Source organism: Hyla sarda, chromosome 2, assembly GCF_029499605.1.
Source record: "Hyla sarda isolate aHylSar1 chromosome 2, aHylSar1.hap1, whole genome shotgun sequence".
Classification (NCBI taxonomy): Eukaryota; Metazoa; Chordata; class Amphibia; order Anura; family Hylidae; genus Hyla; species Hyla sarda.
Genome location: NC_079190.1, coordinates 83,149,309 through 83,165,592, shown reverse-complemented (window position 1 = coordinate 83,165,592; position 16,284 = coordinate 83,149,309). Strand labels below are relative to the sequence as shown.

General features: G+C 41.9%; 1 protein-coding gene across 4 annotated transcripts in view; it reads left to right on the top strand.

The window, feature by feature from the left end:
- The window catches only part of ERBB3 (erb-b2 receptor tyrosine kinase 3), a 130,833-nt gene that overhangs the window by 62,515 nt on the left and 52,034 nt on the right, over nt 1–16,284 (top strand). For all 4 annotated transcript variants that reach the window (XM_056562320.1, XM_056562321.1, XM_056562318.1 and 1 more), the window contains exons 2-3: nt 11,548–11,699; nt 15,021–15,207. In XM_056562320.1, coding sequence (XP_056418295.1) covers nt 11,562–11,699; nt 15,021–15,207 — 325 coding nt within the window. In that variant the 5' untranslated portion in view covers nt 11,548–11,561. The remainder of the gene's footprint in view (nt 1–11,547; nt 11,700–15,020; nt 15,208–16,284) is intronic.

Sequence of the window (16,284 nt, the reverse complement as noted above, 5' to 3'; positions counted from 1 at the left end):
ACGTATTGCCAAGCCGTGCTATAGAATTACATTCTCCCTGAGTCACATCTATGTAAGCTTCACAACATGTGTTTCTCTAATAAGGCTGTAGGCATCTGGGTATGGATGGTATGTGGCAAGAATGTGACCTGACTGCAGGCACAGACTCCGCATATAAGGGGGACATAGCTGAGTAGATGGGGATGAATGTCCCCAGCATAAAGTCTTATAACTATCTTAGCTGTAAATAAAATAACAGGATGGAATTCATATTTGTCCATTTCCAACATTGATCCGCAGATGACTAAACTTGTGCAGCATAGAAAAGTGAGCCATTCTAACTCTCACGGCACTCTCAATAGCTGCTATTGTTAAGTGGAGCTCTTAATCAATACAGGCATGGGAATGATTAATGGCCGTGTCATTGGCATTTGCACTGGGGGAATATAAGGGAATAGAACGCTTGCAAACACCAGACATATTCAGATATCTTTTTTTTGTGGAAAGACAAAACTGCAGGTGCAGCTATGATCCTGGGAAGGCGGCTATCGCTCTTATGCAGCTTGTTTGTCAGACTAGTGCTACTGTGTGTATTTTACAGTTCGTAAAGCCTTTTATTGTTGTTTTCATATTTTCCATTGAGGCAACAATGTGACAAATGAATATTGAACTTGAAAAGAAGACCAGTTTTTTAGAGCATGTATTGTGAACCGAACAAGTGCTTGGGATAGAGCTGTACGGCTTGTTTTAAATATGATCATGCAACCAGGGATACCAGTATATGTGTGTGTATATATAAGTGTGTGTGTATATATATGTGTGTGTGTGTGTATATATATATATATATATATATATATATATATATATATATATTATTTTTTGCTGTCTATCCTTTTGACCCATTACCTGGGACAATGGACCGCTGGCACCCATCACTGTTTTACTCCTATTTGGTTGTGCTGCTCCATATTTACTTTTATCATTCTGAACTCAATGCCCTATAATAAGAAAGTAAAAACAGAATTTTTAAATTTTTGAAAAGCAAAGCTTAAAGGGGTACTCCGCCCCTAGATATCTTATCCCCTATCCAAAGGATAGGGGATAAGATGTCTGATCGCGGGGGTCTCGTCGCTGGGGACCCCCACGATCTCTCCCGCTGCACCCCCATACATCAGCAGCTTGGAGACATGTTTGCTCCGTGGCTGAGGACTGGCGATACAGGCCCCGCCACCTCATGATGTCACGCCCCACCCCCTCAATGTAAGCCTATGGGAGGGGGCGTGATGGCCGCCACACCCCCTCCCATAGACTTGCATTACGGGGCAGGACGTCACGAGGGGGCGGGGCCGTGATGTCACGATACCCTGTCCCCTGTATCGCCAGTCATCAGCCACAGAGCAAACATAGCTCCAGGCTGCTGATGTATGGGGGTGCAGCAGGAGAGATCGTGGGGGTCCCCAGCAGCGGGACCCCCGTGATCAGACATCTTATTCCCTATCCTTTGGATAGGGGATAAGATGTCTAAGGGCAGAGTACCCCTTTGAAGGGGTACTCCCCCCCCCCCCCTAGACATCTTATCCCCTATCTCAGCGGCAGGACCCCCATGATCTCCCTGCTGCACCCGGCGTTCATTTAGAGCATTGGGTGCAGCGCTGGAGGCTCGTAACGTCACGGCCACGCCCCACTAGTGATGTCACAGCCATGCCCACTCAATGCAAGTCTATGGGAACTTGCATTGAGGGGGCATGGCCATGATATCACGAGCGGGCGTGACCGTGGCATCACAAGCCTCCGCATTGCCAGTCATCCGGCACAGAGTGAAGTTCGCTCTGTGCACCGGATGTCTGGGGTGCCACAGTTAAGATCAGCAGCGGGACCGCCACAATCAGACATCTTATCCCCTATCCTTTGAATAAGGCAGAGTACCCCTTTAACCCATTTCTATGATACTGAAATATAGCTCTGGCTCCTCCAATTTGTCTTATTCATATCTGAGATGTTTCTACACCTTGAAACCTGTGCAGAGCAGAAGTGGTGCAGTTGCTCATAGCAACCAATCAGATTGCTTTTTTTTATTTTCCAGAAGCCTTTTTAAAAATTAAAAAAGCGATTTGATTTGGTTCTAAGAGCAACTGCACCACTTTTGTTCATCACAGGTTTTGATAAATTTCTCCAACAGTCCTGTCTATATAAGGTCTTCCAGCTGACGATACATATCAGAGTATAAACCAAGCTACAAGGGGGAAAATGCCTGTGCAGCTTAGAGATAGGAGTGTGTAGAGGCACAGATCCGGAGAAGGGTACAAACATTTTCTGGTGCACTGAAAGTACCTTCTAGATGTAGCAAGGCAGTGGCGCCTCAGAGAACAAAGTGTTCATCCCCCCTGGCAGGATAGTGAATAAATATGCATATTTATGAAAGGGATGGGCCTGGCAGTAAATATGGAGGAGGCAGGGGAGCTCAGCTAGCCTGCTCCCCGCCTCCATTGTGCACAGGTGCGCTACAGACATGTAAACATGCAGAACTCCTCAAATACTTAATTAAAAAATGTGAGTAATCCCTCATTTTACAGCTATTTGCCTTCACTATAACCCCATTTATTGGGTTTTGTGCAGTTGAACTAGCTGTCAATTTTTCTTTAAAGCACAGTGTTAAAGTATTGACTGTATAGGTTCCGAGGGTCATACAGAATGAAACGATAGTATGAGCTTTTATTCAGACTTTTGGGATTTGGGCATAATCCTCATGCCAAGATGTCATTCACCCTAATCTATTTACACATACTGTACAAAGACATGATCTCATAGTGAGACATGTATGTTTGTAGGTGCTAAAGATTTTCTGGGCAGTGGATTTCTGTCTTGGGGTCATGAATGTTTTCCTCTTCCATCTATCTATTAGGATGGCTTCCACCCAGGAGAGTCGGAGCACAGACTGCCCTTTGTCATGCACAGTCCCATTGCCTCCGTTGTGCGTTTGGCTACTGTGCAGAGAAATTAATTAGATGGTAAACCACATCCTACACTGCGTGAGTAACACAAAGATGAAGGCTTTAATCTCTCCTGCTGCTTTCTGCCAGTGCTTAGGAGGCCTGGAAAGTAGACAAGGTCTGCTCTGTTTTCCTGTCACCTCCATTGGAGGACAAATCGGGACACTGTACAGAGACCCATTCCTTATCTGTTGACCCAGGAATGCCACCAAGCCCTTAAAGAGACAGCTAGTGATAAAATAATGTACCTCAGGGCGTAATTACTTTGCCTAGAGTGAAAATGAAAGAACACCCTGAAAACCATGTAAAAGATAGGTATATTATAAACTACCCTAACAGTTATAACATTAAAACCACCTTAATCTGGCCATACACATGGGACTTTTAAAGGTCACAATGTTGGCCGCTCAAGGTTATATGGACTCATTTGTACAAACAAATATGACAGCAACATGCTAGACTAAACTGCCAGATCATTTTAGAAAGAAAAAGTGCCAAATTCTAACTAAGTTTGGCCAGTCCTTACATACACAGCTGAAAAAATGCAGAATGGCTGATCACAGTCTACACCGGCCTTTACGAACAATTGAATCAGCTGTATTTGTAAGGCATATTAGACTCCTCATTCAGCATCGGAGCACCAGCCGTAATCATTCCTACATGGGGAGACCTTCATACTTTATCGAAATCTTTGACTCTGACCCCATCATTGTCATAGTCAGCAAATTTTGCTTTAATGTGCTTTGAAAAAAATCGTTAAGCCTTTGCTCACCAGAACCCTTTTCCTAATTCACCTGTTGTCTTTCCTAGGTTCCACATTTGGTAGTTACCACTGCATACTGTGAACACCCCCTACCATAAAAATCTAAAAGAGAATGGAAGAGCATTCCATAGCATGATACCGCCAACGAGTAATCCACACAATAGCTGGTGGGCCCTTACCGCAGGTGGTCGTAGGAGCTCATACACAACATTGGTATGCGTGGATGAGATGAAAGGGTCCCGTCTGCAGCCTTCCTGACAGGGTGAAGACTTCAATATAAAAGCCTTCTGCGGGTGAGGAAGGATTGAATTGGCGCTGACCAGGACAAGTACGAGAGATGAGGTAAGATGAAGAACGATTTATTTAGGATAAAATGTGACGCGTTTCACCGCGCTTGCGCGGTGAAACGCATCGCATTTTATCCTAAATAAATCGTTCTTCATCTTACCTCATCTCTCGTACTTGTCCTGGTCAGTGCTGATTCAATCCTGCCTCACCCCAGAAGGCTTTCCATTGAATTAAGACCTACCATGTCAGAGATGCTCTGATCCAGTCATCTAGCCATCACAATTTGGCTATTGTCACAGTCTCTAAGATGCTTATACTTGTCTATTTTTCCTGCTTCCAACATGTCATCTTCAAGAACTGTCTGTCCACTTGCTGTCTAAAATATCCAAGAGAGAAAAAAATATAACTGCAGAGTAAAAGAGTAAAAAAAAATATAACTGCAGAATAAAAGAGTAATAAAATATAACTGCAGAATAAAAGAGTAAAAAAATATAACTGCAGAGTAATAGAGTAAAATAATATAACTGCAGCCATGTCTTACATCTCATACCTTGTCTGTCATTATGAGTGGAGGATAGTACATTCCCTAAGTATGCCACCCTTCACACAAACACACACACACGTGTATATATGTGTGTGTATGTATATATATAGAGCAGCCATTAAGGTGAATTGCTGTAAATGTAGTACAGGACAGGGGTTCCTGATGGGACAAACCCTTTAAAATTATTATTGTTGTTTTTATAATGATGATGATTCTTAGGGTCATTCGGTCTCATGTTATCATTATATGGTTAATACAGTAGTACTTGTGCATTAGTGCTTCATAGATTCAAGCTGTAATTATTATTTACAATGAACCTGCTATACCTGTAATACAGTGTGTGAAGCTGTAATGACAGATAGCAACATCAGCAGCTGCTCGGTCTCTATGCTCCTGTTGAGGGATAGTTGTGTCCAGGGGTCAAGTCCTTGGGGAAAAAGTGTGGGAACTCACCCAAGATTTCCACTCAAGGGCTGGTACTGCTAATGGGAACAGTGTTCCTACTGTGGAAAAAGTGCAGGAACTCGTTCTTGCAGGACTTGAGCCCTGGTTGTGTCACTTATTATGGGACTGCAGGGCTGATGACACTGGCAGTAGCATCTATTCCCTTGACCAGTGGTCCCAAACTTAGTCTTCAAGGACCACCAACATTCTGTGTTCCTTGAGTTACTCCATTAGATAGAACAGGGAAACATTCAACTCCTGGGCTGTTGGTGGGCCGTGAGGGCTGTGTTGGGGACCTCTGCCCTAGGGGAGGAGTGTGGATATGAGAGTCCAGCAGAGTGACACAGAAATGAAGGTTGATGCATATTGATTCATACCACCCGCAATACATTTTTAGAAGGGAGATAGCGGCTGGTCAACAGTGCTGAACAGTATTTGTTTATTGGGGTATTTCTTTTATGTCTTCAATAGTAGAATATAGAATGGGCACCCCATCTTTTCTCTGAGATACAATCTCCGTGTGGAAACGGTACTTGGAGTGTTGTGATGTTTAATGCCACTATTCAGTTTTTATCACTAGTGTATATTCAGCTGTCTGCCTTATGGTTGGTCTTGCACCTCTATTAATATCCTGCACATTCTGGATCTTGATGAGGGTAGAACCAATGTGACCGAAATTAACATTTCAACAGAAGTTATCACTCATTGCTCCAGAATAAGGAATCCGTCTAGCCATGCATCAGTATGGGAGCAGGGGATCCATTATCGCTCTGCTCTATAAATGACTCATAAGTGACCTTATCGCTTAGTCAGTATTTTATGGGTTTAAGAATTATATAGAACAACACAGTCTATGAATTTACATGGAAATAAGGGATAATAAGCCATGGTTATGTGTTACACTAGTGGATTTAGACTGCTTAAAGGGAATCTTTCATGTTGAAAATGCAGTCTAATCTGCAGGTATCATGTTATTGCTGGAGGAGCTGAGCAGATTGATAAATAGTTTTGAAGAAAAGTTCCAGGATAGCTTGTCATTTAGTCATGGAAATCTCTGCTTATTCTGTGCTAGTCATCTGGGTTGTCGTACGCAGTGATTGACAGTGCTAAGTGGTCATCTGGGTTGTCCTACGCAGTGATTGACAGCTCTAAGTGGTCATCTGGGTTGTCGTACGCAGTGATTGACAGCTCTAAGTGGTCATCTGGGTTGTCCTACGCAGTGATTGACAGCTCTAAGTGGTCATCTGGGTTGTCGTACGCAGTGATTGACAGCTCTAAGTGGTCATCTGGGTTGTCGTACGCAGTGATTGACAGCTCTAAGTAGTCATCTGGGTTGTCCTACGAAGTGATTGACAGCTCTAAGTAGTCATCTGGGTTGTCCTACACAGTGATTGACAGCTCTAAGTGGTCATCTGGGTTGTCCTACGCAGTGATTGACAGCTATAAGCACACTTTCACACTAAAAGCTGTCAGTCTACAAAAGGCACAATAAGGCGCACGCAGAGTTTATTTGCGCATTTTTGTTTAAACATTTCTGCTGATTTTGAGTTGCAAACCACTGATTTTGGCAACACACATGATATGGAAGGGATTTATGAACTGCTCCTTTTTGTAAAATAGGCGCAAAGCCACTGAAAAGTCTCTTAAACTACACCAGCCCAGACTTAGCTTTTTGGTGTATGTGAAGAGAGAAATTTGAGAAAATGTGACCTGCACAAAATGTATCAAATGCTCTGTGACCATTTAATAAATTTGGTTCTCCTACATATTACCAGCACCCAAAAAAGGTGTAGAAAAATTCTTCACTTACACTACAATGATAAATGTGGGCCCATGTGCCTGTCCTCTCTACTAGGCAAAATTCTATGTAAAGAGTATTTTAAAGCTTTCCTGTCACATATATTCTTTGATCTTTTTCATTTTTACCAGTTTCTTTCTTTCTTTTCACTTAGGCCCTGTTGTCATCACTAGGTAAAGTAAATCATGATCACATACAGGTTTTGCAAGAAGAACCCCATCTCTCACCTTCTTCCGCCCGTAGGCATGACCATGTAGTGCTGATTGATTCTCCTCCCTTTACTGTCTTACCACTCTTGGAAACTGGCCTACAAAACAGATGCTTCCACTTGTTTTGGCACTGGGTTCACTATGAGGAAAGACTTTATATTTTGAAGGCCATGTCTTGTATGAGTCTCTAGAGTCTGTTTTATGGGGCTTAAGTCCAGTAGCAGAATGGTGACTTTTAATTGAATTTGGACTTTTACAAAGGGCTTTTTGTTAAACATAGTATGTGATTATCTAATAGTGATGTACACGCTGTTATATTGGACTTTGATGGTGGAGAACATATCCATAAAAACATACATGTTTCTTATATGCTGAAAGCTGCAAGTATGTTCACCACATACAAGTGCATAGCACAACAGGGTCCACATTTAGCAGTTCTAGTAGATATTCAGTATTTTAGAGTTTTAAGAAATACGTTACTGTTTGAATCCAAATCTCCCTCCTTCACAGACCCTGGCCTTAGAGTCCCCAAGAATTCCTGCCCAAGGCACAATGAGATGCTGAGTCCAGCTGCAGAAAAGGACACATTGTGTCCGCACAGAGAGAAGCCATTCTTTCCAGGATAGGCAGAGGCGGGGGGCAGCATTGCTTGGACGATTGTCAGTGTTCTTGGGTTTGTTTGGATCCTTTCTAATGTCTGACCTTTCCCAGTTGTACGTCTGGAGGGGAAAATCGCCCCTATCTGTGGCTGAGCTTCTCTCATATTTTCAGTATTAACATCAGTAAAGAAAAACTGAAAAGTAAGTGGGGGCTAAATCCAAGGAGGCCAATTCCAGAATTAGACTGTGTCCCTGTATTCTTCAGGATTGTAAAACATATTTGTGGGTAAAATGGCACGTTTGTTTCACTCTGTAGACCTGCAGCTGAAAAATGTACTATACACAGCTGTGAAAACACATTATGCCGGAACATTTCTAAGCTATATTGTCCTAATGTTGTGTGTGTGAGTGTCGCAGTGGTACCCTGGTCCTTCTTAGCATTGACCTTACTCCTTGGCCATTCTGTTAGTTAACTTCTGGCTGGTGGATAGCCAGAGAATGAAAAGAAATCCCTAACCAGCTGTGTAAAACCAAGGGGACACTTTAAAATATAAATTTTTTTCTTTTTTTTGTTTTTGATTATTTATTTTATTTTAATAATATGCATAGTCATATTCCAATGTCAAATTTTTTTTTCAGGACTGCAGGGTGTAAAACGCAGGCCCCAAACCACCATGGAAACACTGACACTCTTTTGGGTTAAGTGGGAGTGGCCGCAGTATTTCTTTTATCAGCACAATGAGAAACACCAAAAAAACCAATCCGTTTCCCCTTCCTTTTAATAGCTGCTCAATGCCGCCATGTTGAGCCGCTGTGTCCAAACATCTTCTTCAGGACAAACTAGAGCGCCATGCTGTGACATTTCTAAGAAGAACGAGCATAGTAATCTTATGTGTATGGCTGGGTATACACACATTGGCCCTCATTTACTAAGAAAATCGGGTTGTAAGTCTATGTTGCTTTCTTACCCGACTGCTTTTTTCCCCTGGTATTTATTATTATGTCGCATCCTGTTTGTCGCATGTGGGTTTTGTTGGTTTTGGTTTCCAACTCCTCTGAGCTGTCGGGAAAAAATCCACAACAATACAACATATTCGGGTTGGAAACCTTAATAAATACGTAGGAAAGCTCAGAAATGTCGGTTTACGCCCCTTTTTCGGGTTTGGGAGAATCCACATCGGGTCCGTCGGGAAAAAATGTCGCATTGTGTCGCAGACTGGCACACGATGTCTGCGACATGGCGCAGACAAAGATGCGACAAAAAAAGCCGACAAAAGAGGTCGGGTTTAGAATAGTAAATGAGGGCCATTATGGGGGAAAATATGTGTAAAGGAAAAGTTAACCAGTTGCCCATAGCAACCAATCAGATTGCTTCTTTCATTTTTGAAAAGGCCTCTGAAAAATAAAATAAGCAATCTTATTGGTTGCTATGGGCAACTGGTCAACTTTTCCTCTGCACATGTCTTGATAAATCTCCCCCATTGGCCCAGATTTACTATAACTGCCTAACTCTTAGAGCAAAGTTAGACGAACAGTCTTCAAACATGCCAAGTGTTTAAGGCTAATTGATAAATGTGGAGTATTTGAAGACATCTAGGCAAAGTTTAGACCACCTTTTAGTTGGCTTACCTCAAAGCAGAATTGTGCACCAAATTGCCCTTAACGGGGAAAAAAAGGGTCCAAAAGGGAACGTTCACACACTGATTAACTCCCTGCAGGTTTTCCGCTGCAAGTTTCAATACCATTAACTTCAATGGGTATGTGAAAAATTTGCGATTCCATGTGGATTCTTCGGGCAGTATTTTTTGGCGGTGTAAACTCTGCTGTGCATTGGAATCCCAATGCATCGGAATTTCTGAGCGTAATTTCTAAGTGGAACTACACTCAAATTCCATAGTGTAAACCCAGCCTTAGTTGGCTTACTGCAAAGCCACATTAAAGCCACATCCGTTTCCACCAAAACCATGCCCCTTTGACTGATGAGGCGGAAAAAATGGCTAAAAAGTGTTCAAAACTTATAATAAATGAGGCAAGAGTCATGTAAGGCAGATTTTTTTTTGGCACTATTTATGCCATTATCCTGGCATATTTGCAATGGTAATTCTAGGCCAGTATCTATAAAGCTCTTTACACACTTGAATATTCAATTAGGATAGAACTAGTTTTTATCTTCTTTAGCTGTTTTTATTTCTGTAAGGTAAATCCTTAAAGACACCTGTACTTACTAGCACATTGCAAATGACCTCCCGCCATTATTCTAACTTTTATTGCTTTTTCCAGAGAAGTTTTTATTTTTTATACTGCGTAGCATACATTTCTTATCCTCACGCTGTAATCCCTCCCGCACACTCCAAAGAGCACATCCATAAACCACTTGTAAAAATCGAGATTATCCTCAAAGTTAAAGTGTAACTCTGCTGTGTTATATTACATTTATATCTTACAATATTCATAGGCATATTATGAAATAGAAGACACATGGTAATGTTTGTTACTTGTTGTCTAATTTTTTTTTTTTTTCTTTTTGAGGTTTTGCAAAGATATAACAGATATCTAAAAAGTCTACAGCAAACTTCTTTACTATACATAGAATTATAAAAGTATACTAAAATACAAAATGTATGCAAATAACCTACAGACTGCTCCAAAGTATGTGCCGTAATTTATATAGCTACAACAAAACAAAGAGAAGTTGCTCCATAGTGGACAATACCCACTGAAAATAGGCAAACGCACCGTGTAATGTATTTATGTGCTAACGGCAGGTAGTTGTGCTGACCATGTACAACAATAGAAATAGAAGAAAAATCACCGCATCCTTGTGCTGCTTATTCCGCTATGCAGGATTCAAATCTCACAAGTAAAGGAAAGGAACACAGAGCTTGCACTCACCAACCAAGGTAACTTCTTTATTTCTTCGTGTCAGGCATTACAAACAGTGGATGGGTGGAGGCGGGTTGGGAGGGACCGGGACAGACTGTTTCACGCCGCTTGGGCGCTTCTTCCAGCCGGTGTGCCCGAGCGGCGTGAAACAGTCTGTCCTGGTCCCTCCCCACCCGCCTCCACCCATCCACTGTTTGTAATGCCTGACACGAAGCAATAAAGAAGTTACCTCGGATGGTGAGTGCAAGCTCTGTGTTCCTTTCCTTTACTATTGCTGATTGCTGTTATGGCTTAGCACCTCCTACACCGAAGTCTCATATACACGGTTTACAACACTATCCACGCTCCAGACGCTGCCGCTCATCTTAGTCTAGCAGTGCCGGACGTCTGTTTTTCTTCACATTTCACAAATCTCACAAGGTTTCCCTCCCAATTGAAACACGGAATAGCCTGAGATGCTGGAGGGACAACCGCACAGGGATAAAGGGGAAACAACGCAACACGTTTTGTGGTGCTTGCTGACCACTTCCTCAGGCTGACCACTTCTGCATTGTATTGTGGGTATTAATCTAATAGTTTCTCTTTATCCCTGTGTGGTCGTCCCTCCAGCGCCCTTGGATATTCTTCGGTTTGTTCGGGAGGAAAACATTGTGAGAATTATTCATAGAGTGTAGAAATGAACAGTCGTATGACATTGGGTTGAGGGCTTCTGCAAGTCTACTTGACCCAATCTTTTTCTGCATGAGTAGTACATACCCTCATAGGGCTCCAGTGTCTACAGCAGTGTTTCCAAACTATTGTGCCTCCAGCTGTTGCAAAACTGCAACTCCCAGCATTCTAGGAGTTGTAGTTTTGCAACAGCTAGAGGCACAATAGTTGGGAAACACTGGTCTACAGTGTCTTGTGGTCCCTCTCAAGTGCGACCAATGGGAGTGTTCTACCTTCCTGTCCTGGGATGGATGCAAGTGGTATAAGCCAGCATAACTTTTGCTGTGAAAACCCCAATATTCTATATATTCTATATACATATTGTATCTTTTTCTCCTACAGTCTGCACTGGCACAATGAACGGACTCAGTGTAACCGGCGAGGCAGAGTACCAGCATCATACCTTGAAGAACACGTACAACAACTGCCACATTGTGATGGGAAATCTGGAGATAGTGCTTGTTGAGAACAACAAAGATCTATCCTTCTTAAAGGTAATGTACAGCGCCGAGATGACGGTAGGAGACCGACGCACATATACCGATGTTTGCTTTTTTTACATTGTTGGTATGCATTGTGTAGCAGATGGTAATCGGCAGGCACGCTGAAATAACACCTATTCACTGAGCGCCTAGTTCACAGATGTCATTTTCATGTTAGCAAATGGTGTGAAACGCAAATGATTTCAATACTTCTGTCATTGGAATGTGGCTCCAGCCTGTCCTGTATAACCGGCCCGTTTCCTGAATATTGCACAACAGGTTTCCCCTCCCTGTTCCGCCTACAGAGTTTAGGAGGTAAAGTACTGCTGTCATTGGGAGAGGCTTCATGCTGCTTCAAGTGAACATGGCCAACCATGTTCTAAAACTAAAAGACTACATTCCAGGGGTTTAGAAGCTGTTCTCCAGCTAACAATGTAATCTCATTGCTTTCATGCATTGATCGATATTTTATGACGCTAAAGGGGTATGCCAACGAAAGACATAAAGGAAGTGCCATATGGTCTGGCAGGGTTTAAAGTGCTGGATTTAAAGTGTCCCTGCTATTTCTCCTAAAATCATTGGAGCAGATGGGTACAAAAATAAGAATATTCTTCTGTTCATGCATCAGCAGCAATGGATATCCAATGGCTATGCTATTAAAGGGGTACTCCGATGGAAAACTATTTTCTTAAAATCAACTGGTGCCAAAAAAGATAAACAGATTTGTAAATTACATTTATTTAAAAATCCTAATCCTTCCAGTACTTATCAGCTGCTGTATTTCTCCAGAGGAGGTTGTGTAGTTCTTTTCTGTCTGACCACAGTGCTCTCTGCTGTCACCTCTGTCCATGTCAGGAACTGTCCAGAGCAGAAACAAATCCCCATAGCAAACCTCTCCTGCTCTAGACAGAGGTGTCAGCAGAGAGCACTGTGGTCAAACAGAAAAGAACTACGCAACTTCCTCTGAAGCATATAGCAGATGATAAGTACTGAAAGGATTGAGATTTTTATATAGAAGTAATATACAAATATGTTTAACTTTCTGGCATCAGTTGATTTGAATTATTTTTTTTCCGACTGGAGTACCCCTTTAATGTATTTTGTTAGAATAATCCTAAAGGGTAGGATCAAACATAGCGCATCCACAGCGTATTTGATGATGCATAAAATCTCCTGCGGATTAGTGCTGGGCCCGACTCCAAACCTTACTGCACACACAGGGCTGCAGCAAGGTAGGCGTCAAATAAAAGTGTGACACTTAAGGGTATGTTCACACTACAGATTATGAACGGAATCTCCGCTCGCAGAATTCACCATTGACGGCTATGCAGTGTTCACAGACTTCCACGCAAAGAATGAACATGTTCTTTCTTTGCGCAGAACAATTTCAACGGTGGAATTGTCCGCCGCTGAAATTCCGCAGTGGGAACAGGTCTCGCGGAAACCCATTTACACTGATGTTTATGTTCACAGCACGTAATTCCGTGGCAATTACGTAGTGTGAACATACCCTTAAGAGAATCTCTACCTTTTTTTATACAGGATTATTTAATAGGCTCTATTGTGCAAATATAATAGACTTATTACTATATTTGTGTCTGATGTGTTTGTGCTATACAAGTCTATATGTAGCAAACATAGACTCGTATGGCACAAAAACATCAGAAGCCTATACAATCTGTGCAGTGAAAATATGAAAACAACATTGAAATTCACATTTCATTTCCCTGTTCCGTGTCTTTTCCATGAAGCAGTGATGTGTTACCTATTACAGTACAGTTCTGCAGATGGTATTATCCTCATCTTACTATATTACATTTTGTAATGCGTTATGTCCAAGACACACCACGTTGTTCTAAACTGCAGCATGCGCTATCCATGGGCCTTTTTAGGGTGTTTTCGTTTCCTGTAAAAAATGTAGACAAAATACAGCAGAAAACTGCGTACAATAATGCATTTCCGTATAGCTGACAAGTGGTTTCACTCCTGACAGAAAAGATTGTTCGGCAGAACAGGTAGGGCTACATTGTGGAACAGTAATAAGCAAAAATGCAAAACAAGGAGAGTGAAGGCAGGGAAGGTGAAAACACATGATCTATGGCCGATATGGTCAGGAAACAGCAGTCCTGGCTGCCATATTCTTACCGACAGGCAAAACCACTGCTAGATTGTGGATTGCAGATATTTTTTTCATGCCAATATTAAAGGGGTTATCCCGGAAAAAACTTTTTTTTTTATATATCAAGTGGCTCCAGAAAGTTAAACAGATTTGTAAATTACTTCTATTAAACAATCTTAATCCTTTCAGTACTTATGAGCTGCTGAAGTTGAGTTGTTCTTTTCTGTCTAAGTGCTCTCTGATGACATCTGTCTCGGGAACCGCCCAGTTTAGAAGCAAATCCCCATAGCAAACCTCTTCTACTCTGTGCAGTTCCCGAGACAAGCAGAGATGTCAGCAGAGAGTACTGTTGCCAGACAGAAAACAACAACTCAACTTCAGCAGCTCATAATTATTGAAAGGATTAAGATTTTTTAATAGAAGTAATTAACAAATTTGTTTAACTTTCTGGAGCCAGTTGAGATATATAACGTTTTTTTTTCCTGGAATATCCCTTTAAACGTGAAGAGTGGCTCGTAAATTGGGGCCTTTGGGGGAGATTTATCAAAACCTGTCCAGAGGAAAAGTTGCTCAGTTGCCTATAGCAACCAATCAGATCGCTTCTTAAATTTTTCAAAGGCCTTGTTAAAAATGAAAGAGGCAATCTGATTGGTTGCCATGGACAACTGGGCAACTTTTCCTCTGCACTGGTATAGATAAATCTCTCCCTTCGTGTTGCCCTGCTAAAGTTTTTCTTCTTGATTTTCCTCTCTGTAGAAAAAAAACCTATAAGAGCATAAAGTAACTTGGAAGAAAAAGATGCATCTTGGTTCTACTTAATTCTACATTCCCTGTAAGCACATAGGGGGAGATTTATTAAAACCTGCCCAGAGGAAAAGTTGCAGAGTTGCCCATAGCAACCAATCATATTGCCTCTTTCACTTTTGAAAAGGCCTGTGAAAAAATGAAAGAAGCGATCTGATTGGTTGCTATAGGCAACCGGACAACATTTCCTCTGCACAGGATTTTGATAACTTTCCCCATAGCTTCCTTCCATTTCCAGTTATAAGCCCACCCCTGTTGCCCCCATATAGGCCTACTTGCCTTTTCTATTAATGCCTGGAAATAAGCTGCTATTTATCACTAGTTATTGTTCCATCCATCATTCATGAATGTCTATTGGTTTTCTTGGTCATAATATCTGGTGTTTACTTGACCATTTAATTTCTTTGCAGTCTATTCGTGAAGTGACGGGATATGTGCTGATCGCCTTGAATATTTTTACCTATTTGCCACTAGACAACCTGCGTGTCATTCGCGGAGAGAGTCTTTATGAAGACAAGTACTCACTTTACATGATCCTTAATAACCAGGTGAATGGCACCCGTGGCATCCAGAAGCTCAGCTTCTTCCATCTTACAGGTAAGACAGAACGGGGCAGACACGTGATTACGAGTATAGCAGACTGAGTATTACATTCCAAAACACAAACCGCTGGAGACCACTCCATGCTCACAGTACAAAAAATATATATAAAAAATACAAGTGGAGAAAAGGTAAAGATCACAAACATGAGGGTGTATTTTTTTTTCCTTTTTATACAGAAACAGCACCACTCTTGCGTTTGGGTTGTGTGTGACATTGCAGCTCAGCCCTATAGATATGAATTAGAATAAGTTGCAATACCAAACAAAGCCCATGGACCAGAGAAGATTCTTTTTTGTGACAACCCCTTTATTGCCAGTTATACATAATTTTATTGACTTTACATCCCATCAAAGAGAGTAACAATCCATCATTTCCATTTAAAGGGGTACTCTGGTGCTGAGCGTTCGGAACAAATAATTCCCAAAGCTTAGAGCCTACGTCGTGGCGCATGACATCATGGCCCCGCCTCCTCAGGATGTCATGCCCTGCCCCTCAATGTAAGACTTGCATAGAGGGGGCGGGATGTCTCGAGGGGTGGGGCCGTGACGTCACGAGCCCGGACACCAGCTCTAAGCTTTGGGAACTTTTTGTTCCGAATGCTCAGCATCGGAGTACCCCGTAATCTTCCTCACATTTCTTACAAAACGACCCCAAAATTGTCCAATGAAGAAAAACAAGAGGCCACTCACCGCTTTTTGTGCTTCATGTCTTAATCTTCTTGCATTAAAATAGCCAGCTTGGCAGGACAAAGACGCCTGAACGGCGCTGCAGCGCCGTTCAGGCGTCTTTGTCCTGTCAAGCTGGCTATTTTAATGCACGAAGATTAAAGGGGTACTCTGGTGGAAAACATTTTATTTATTTTTTTTAAATCAACTGGTGCCAGAAAGTTAAACAGATTTGTAAATGACTTCTATTAAAAAATCTTTACCCTTCCAGTACTTTTTAGCGGCTGTATGCTACAGTGGAAATTCTTTTCTTTTTGAATTTCTTGTTTGTCTTGTCCACAGTGCTCTCTGCAGACACCTGATGCCCGTATCAGGAATTGTCCAGAGCAGGAGAAAATCCCCATAG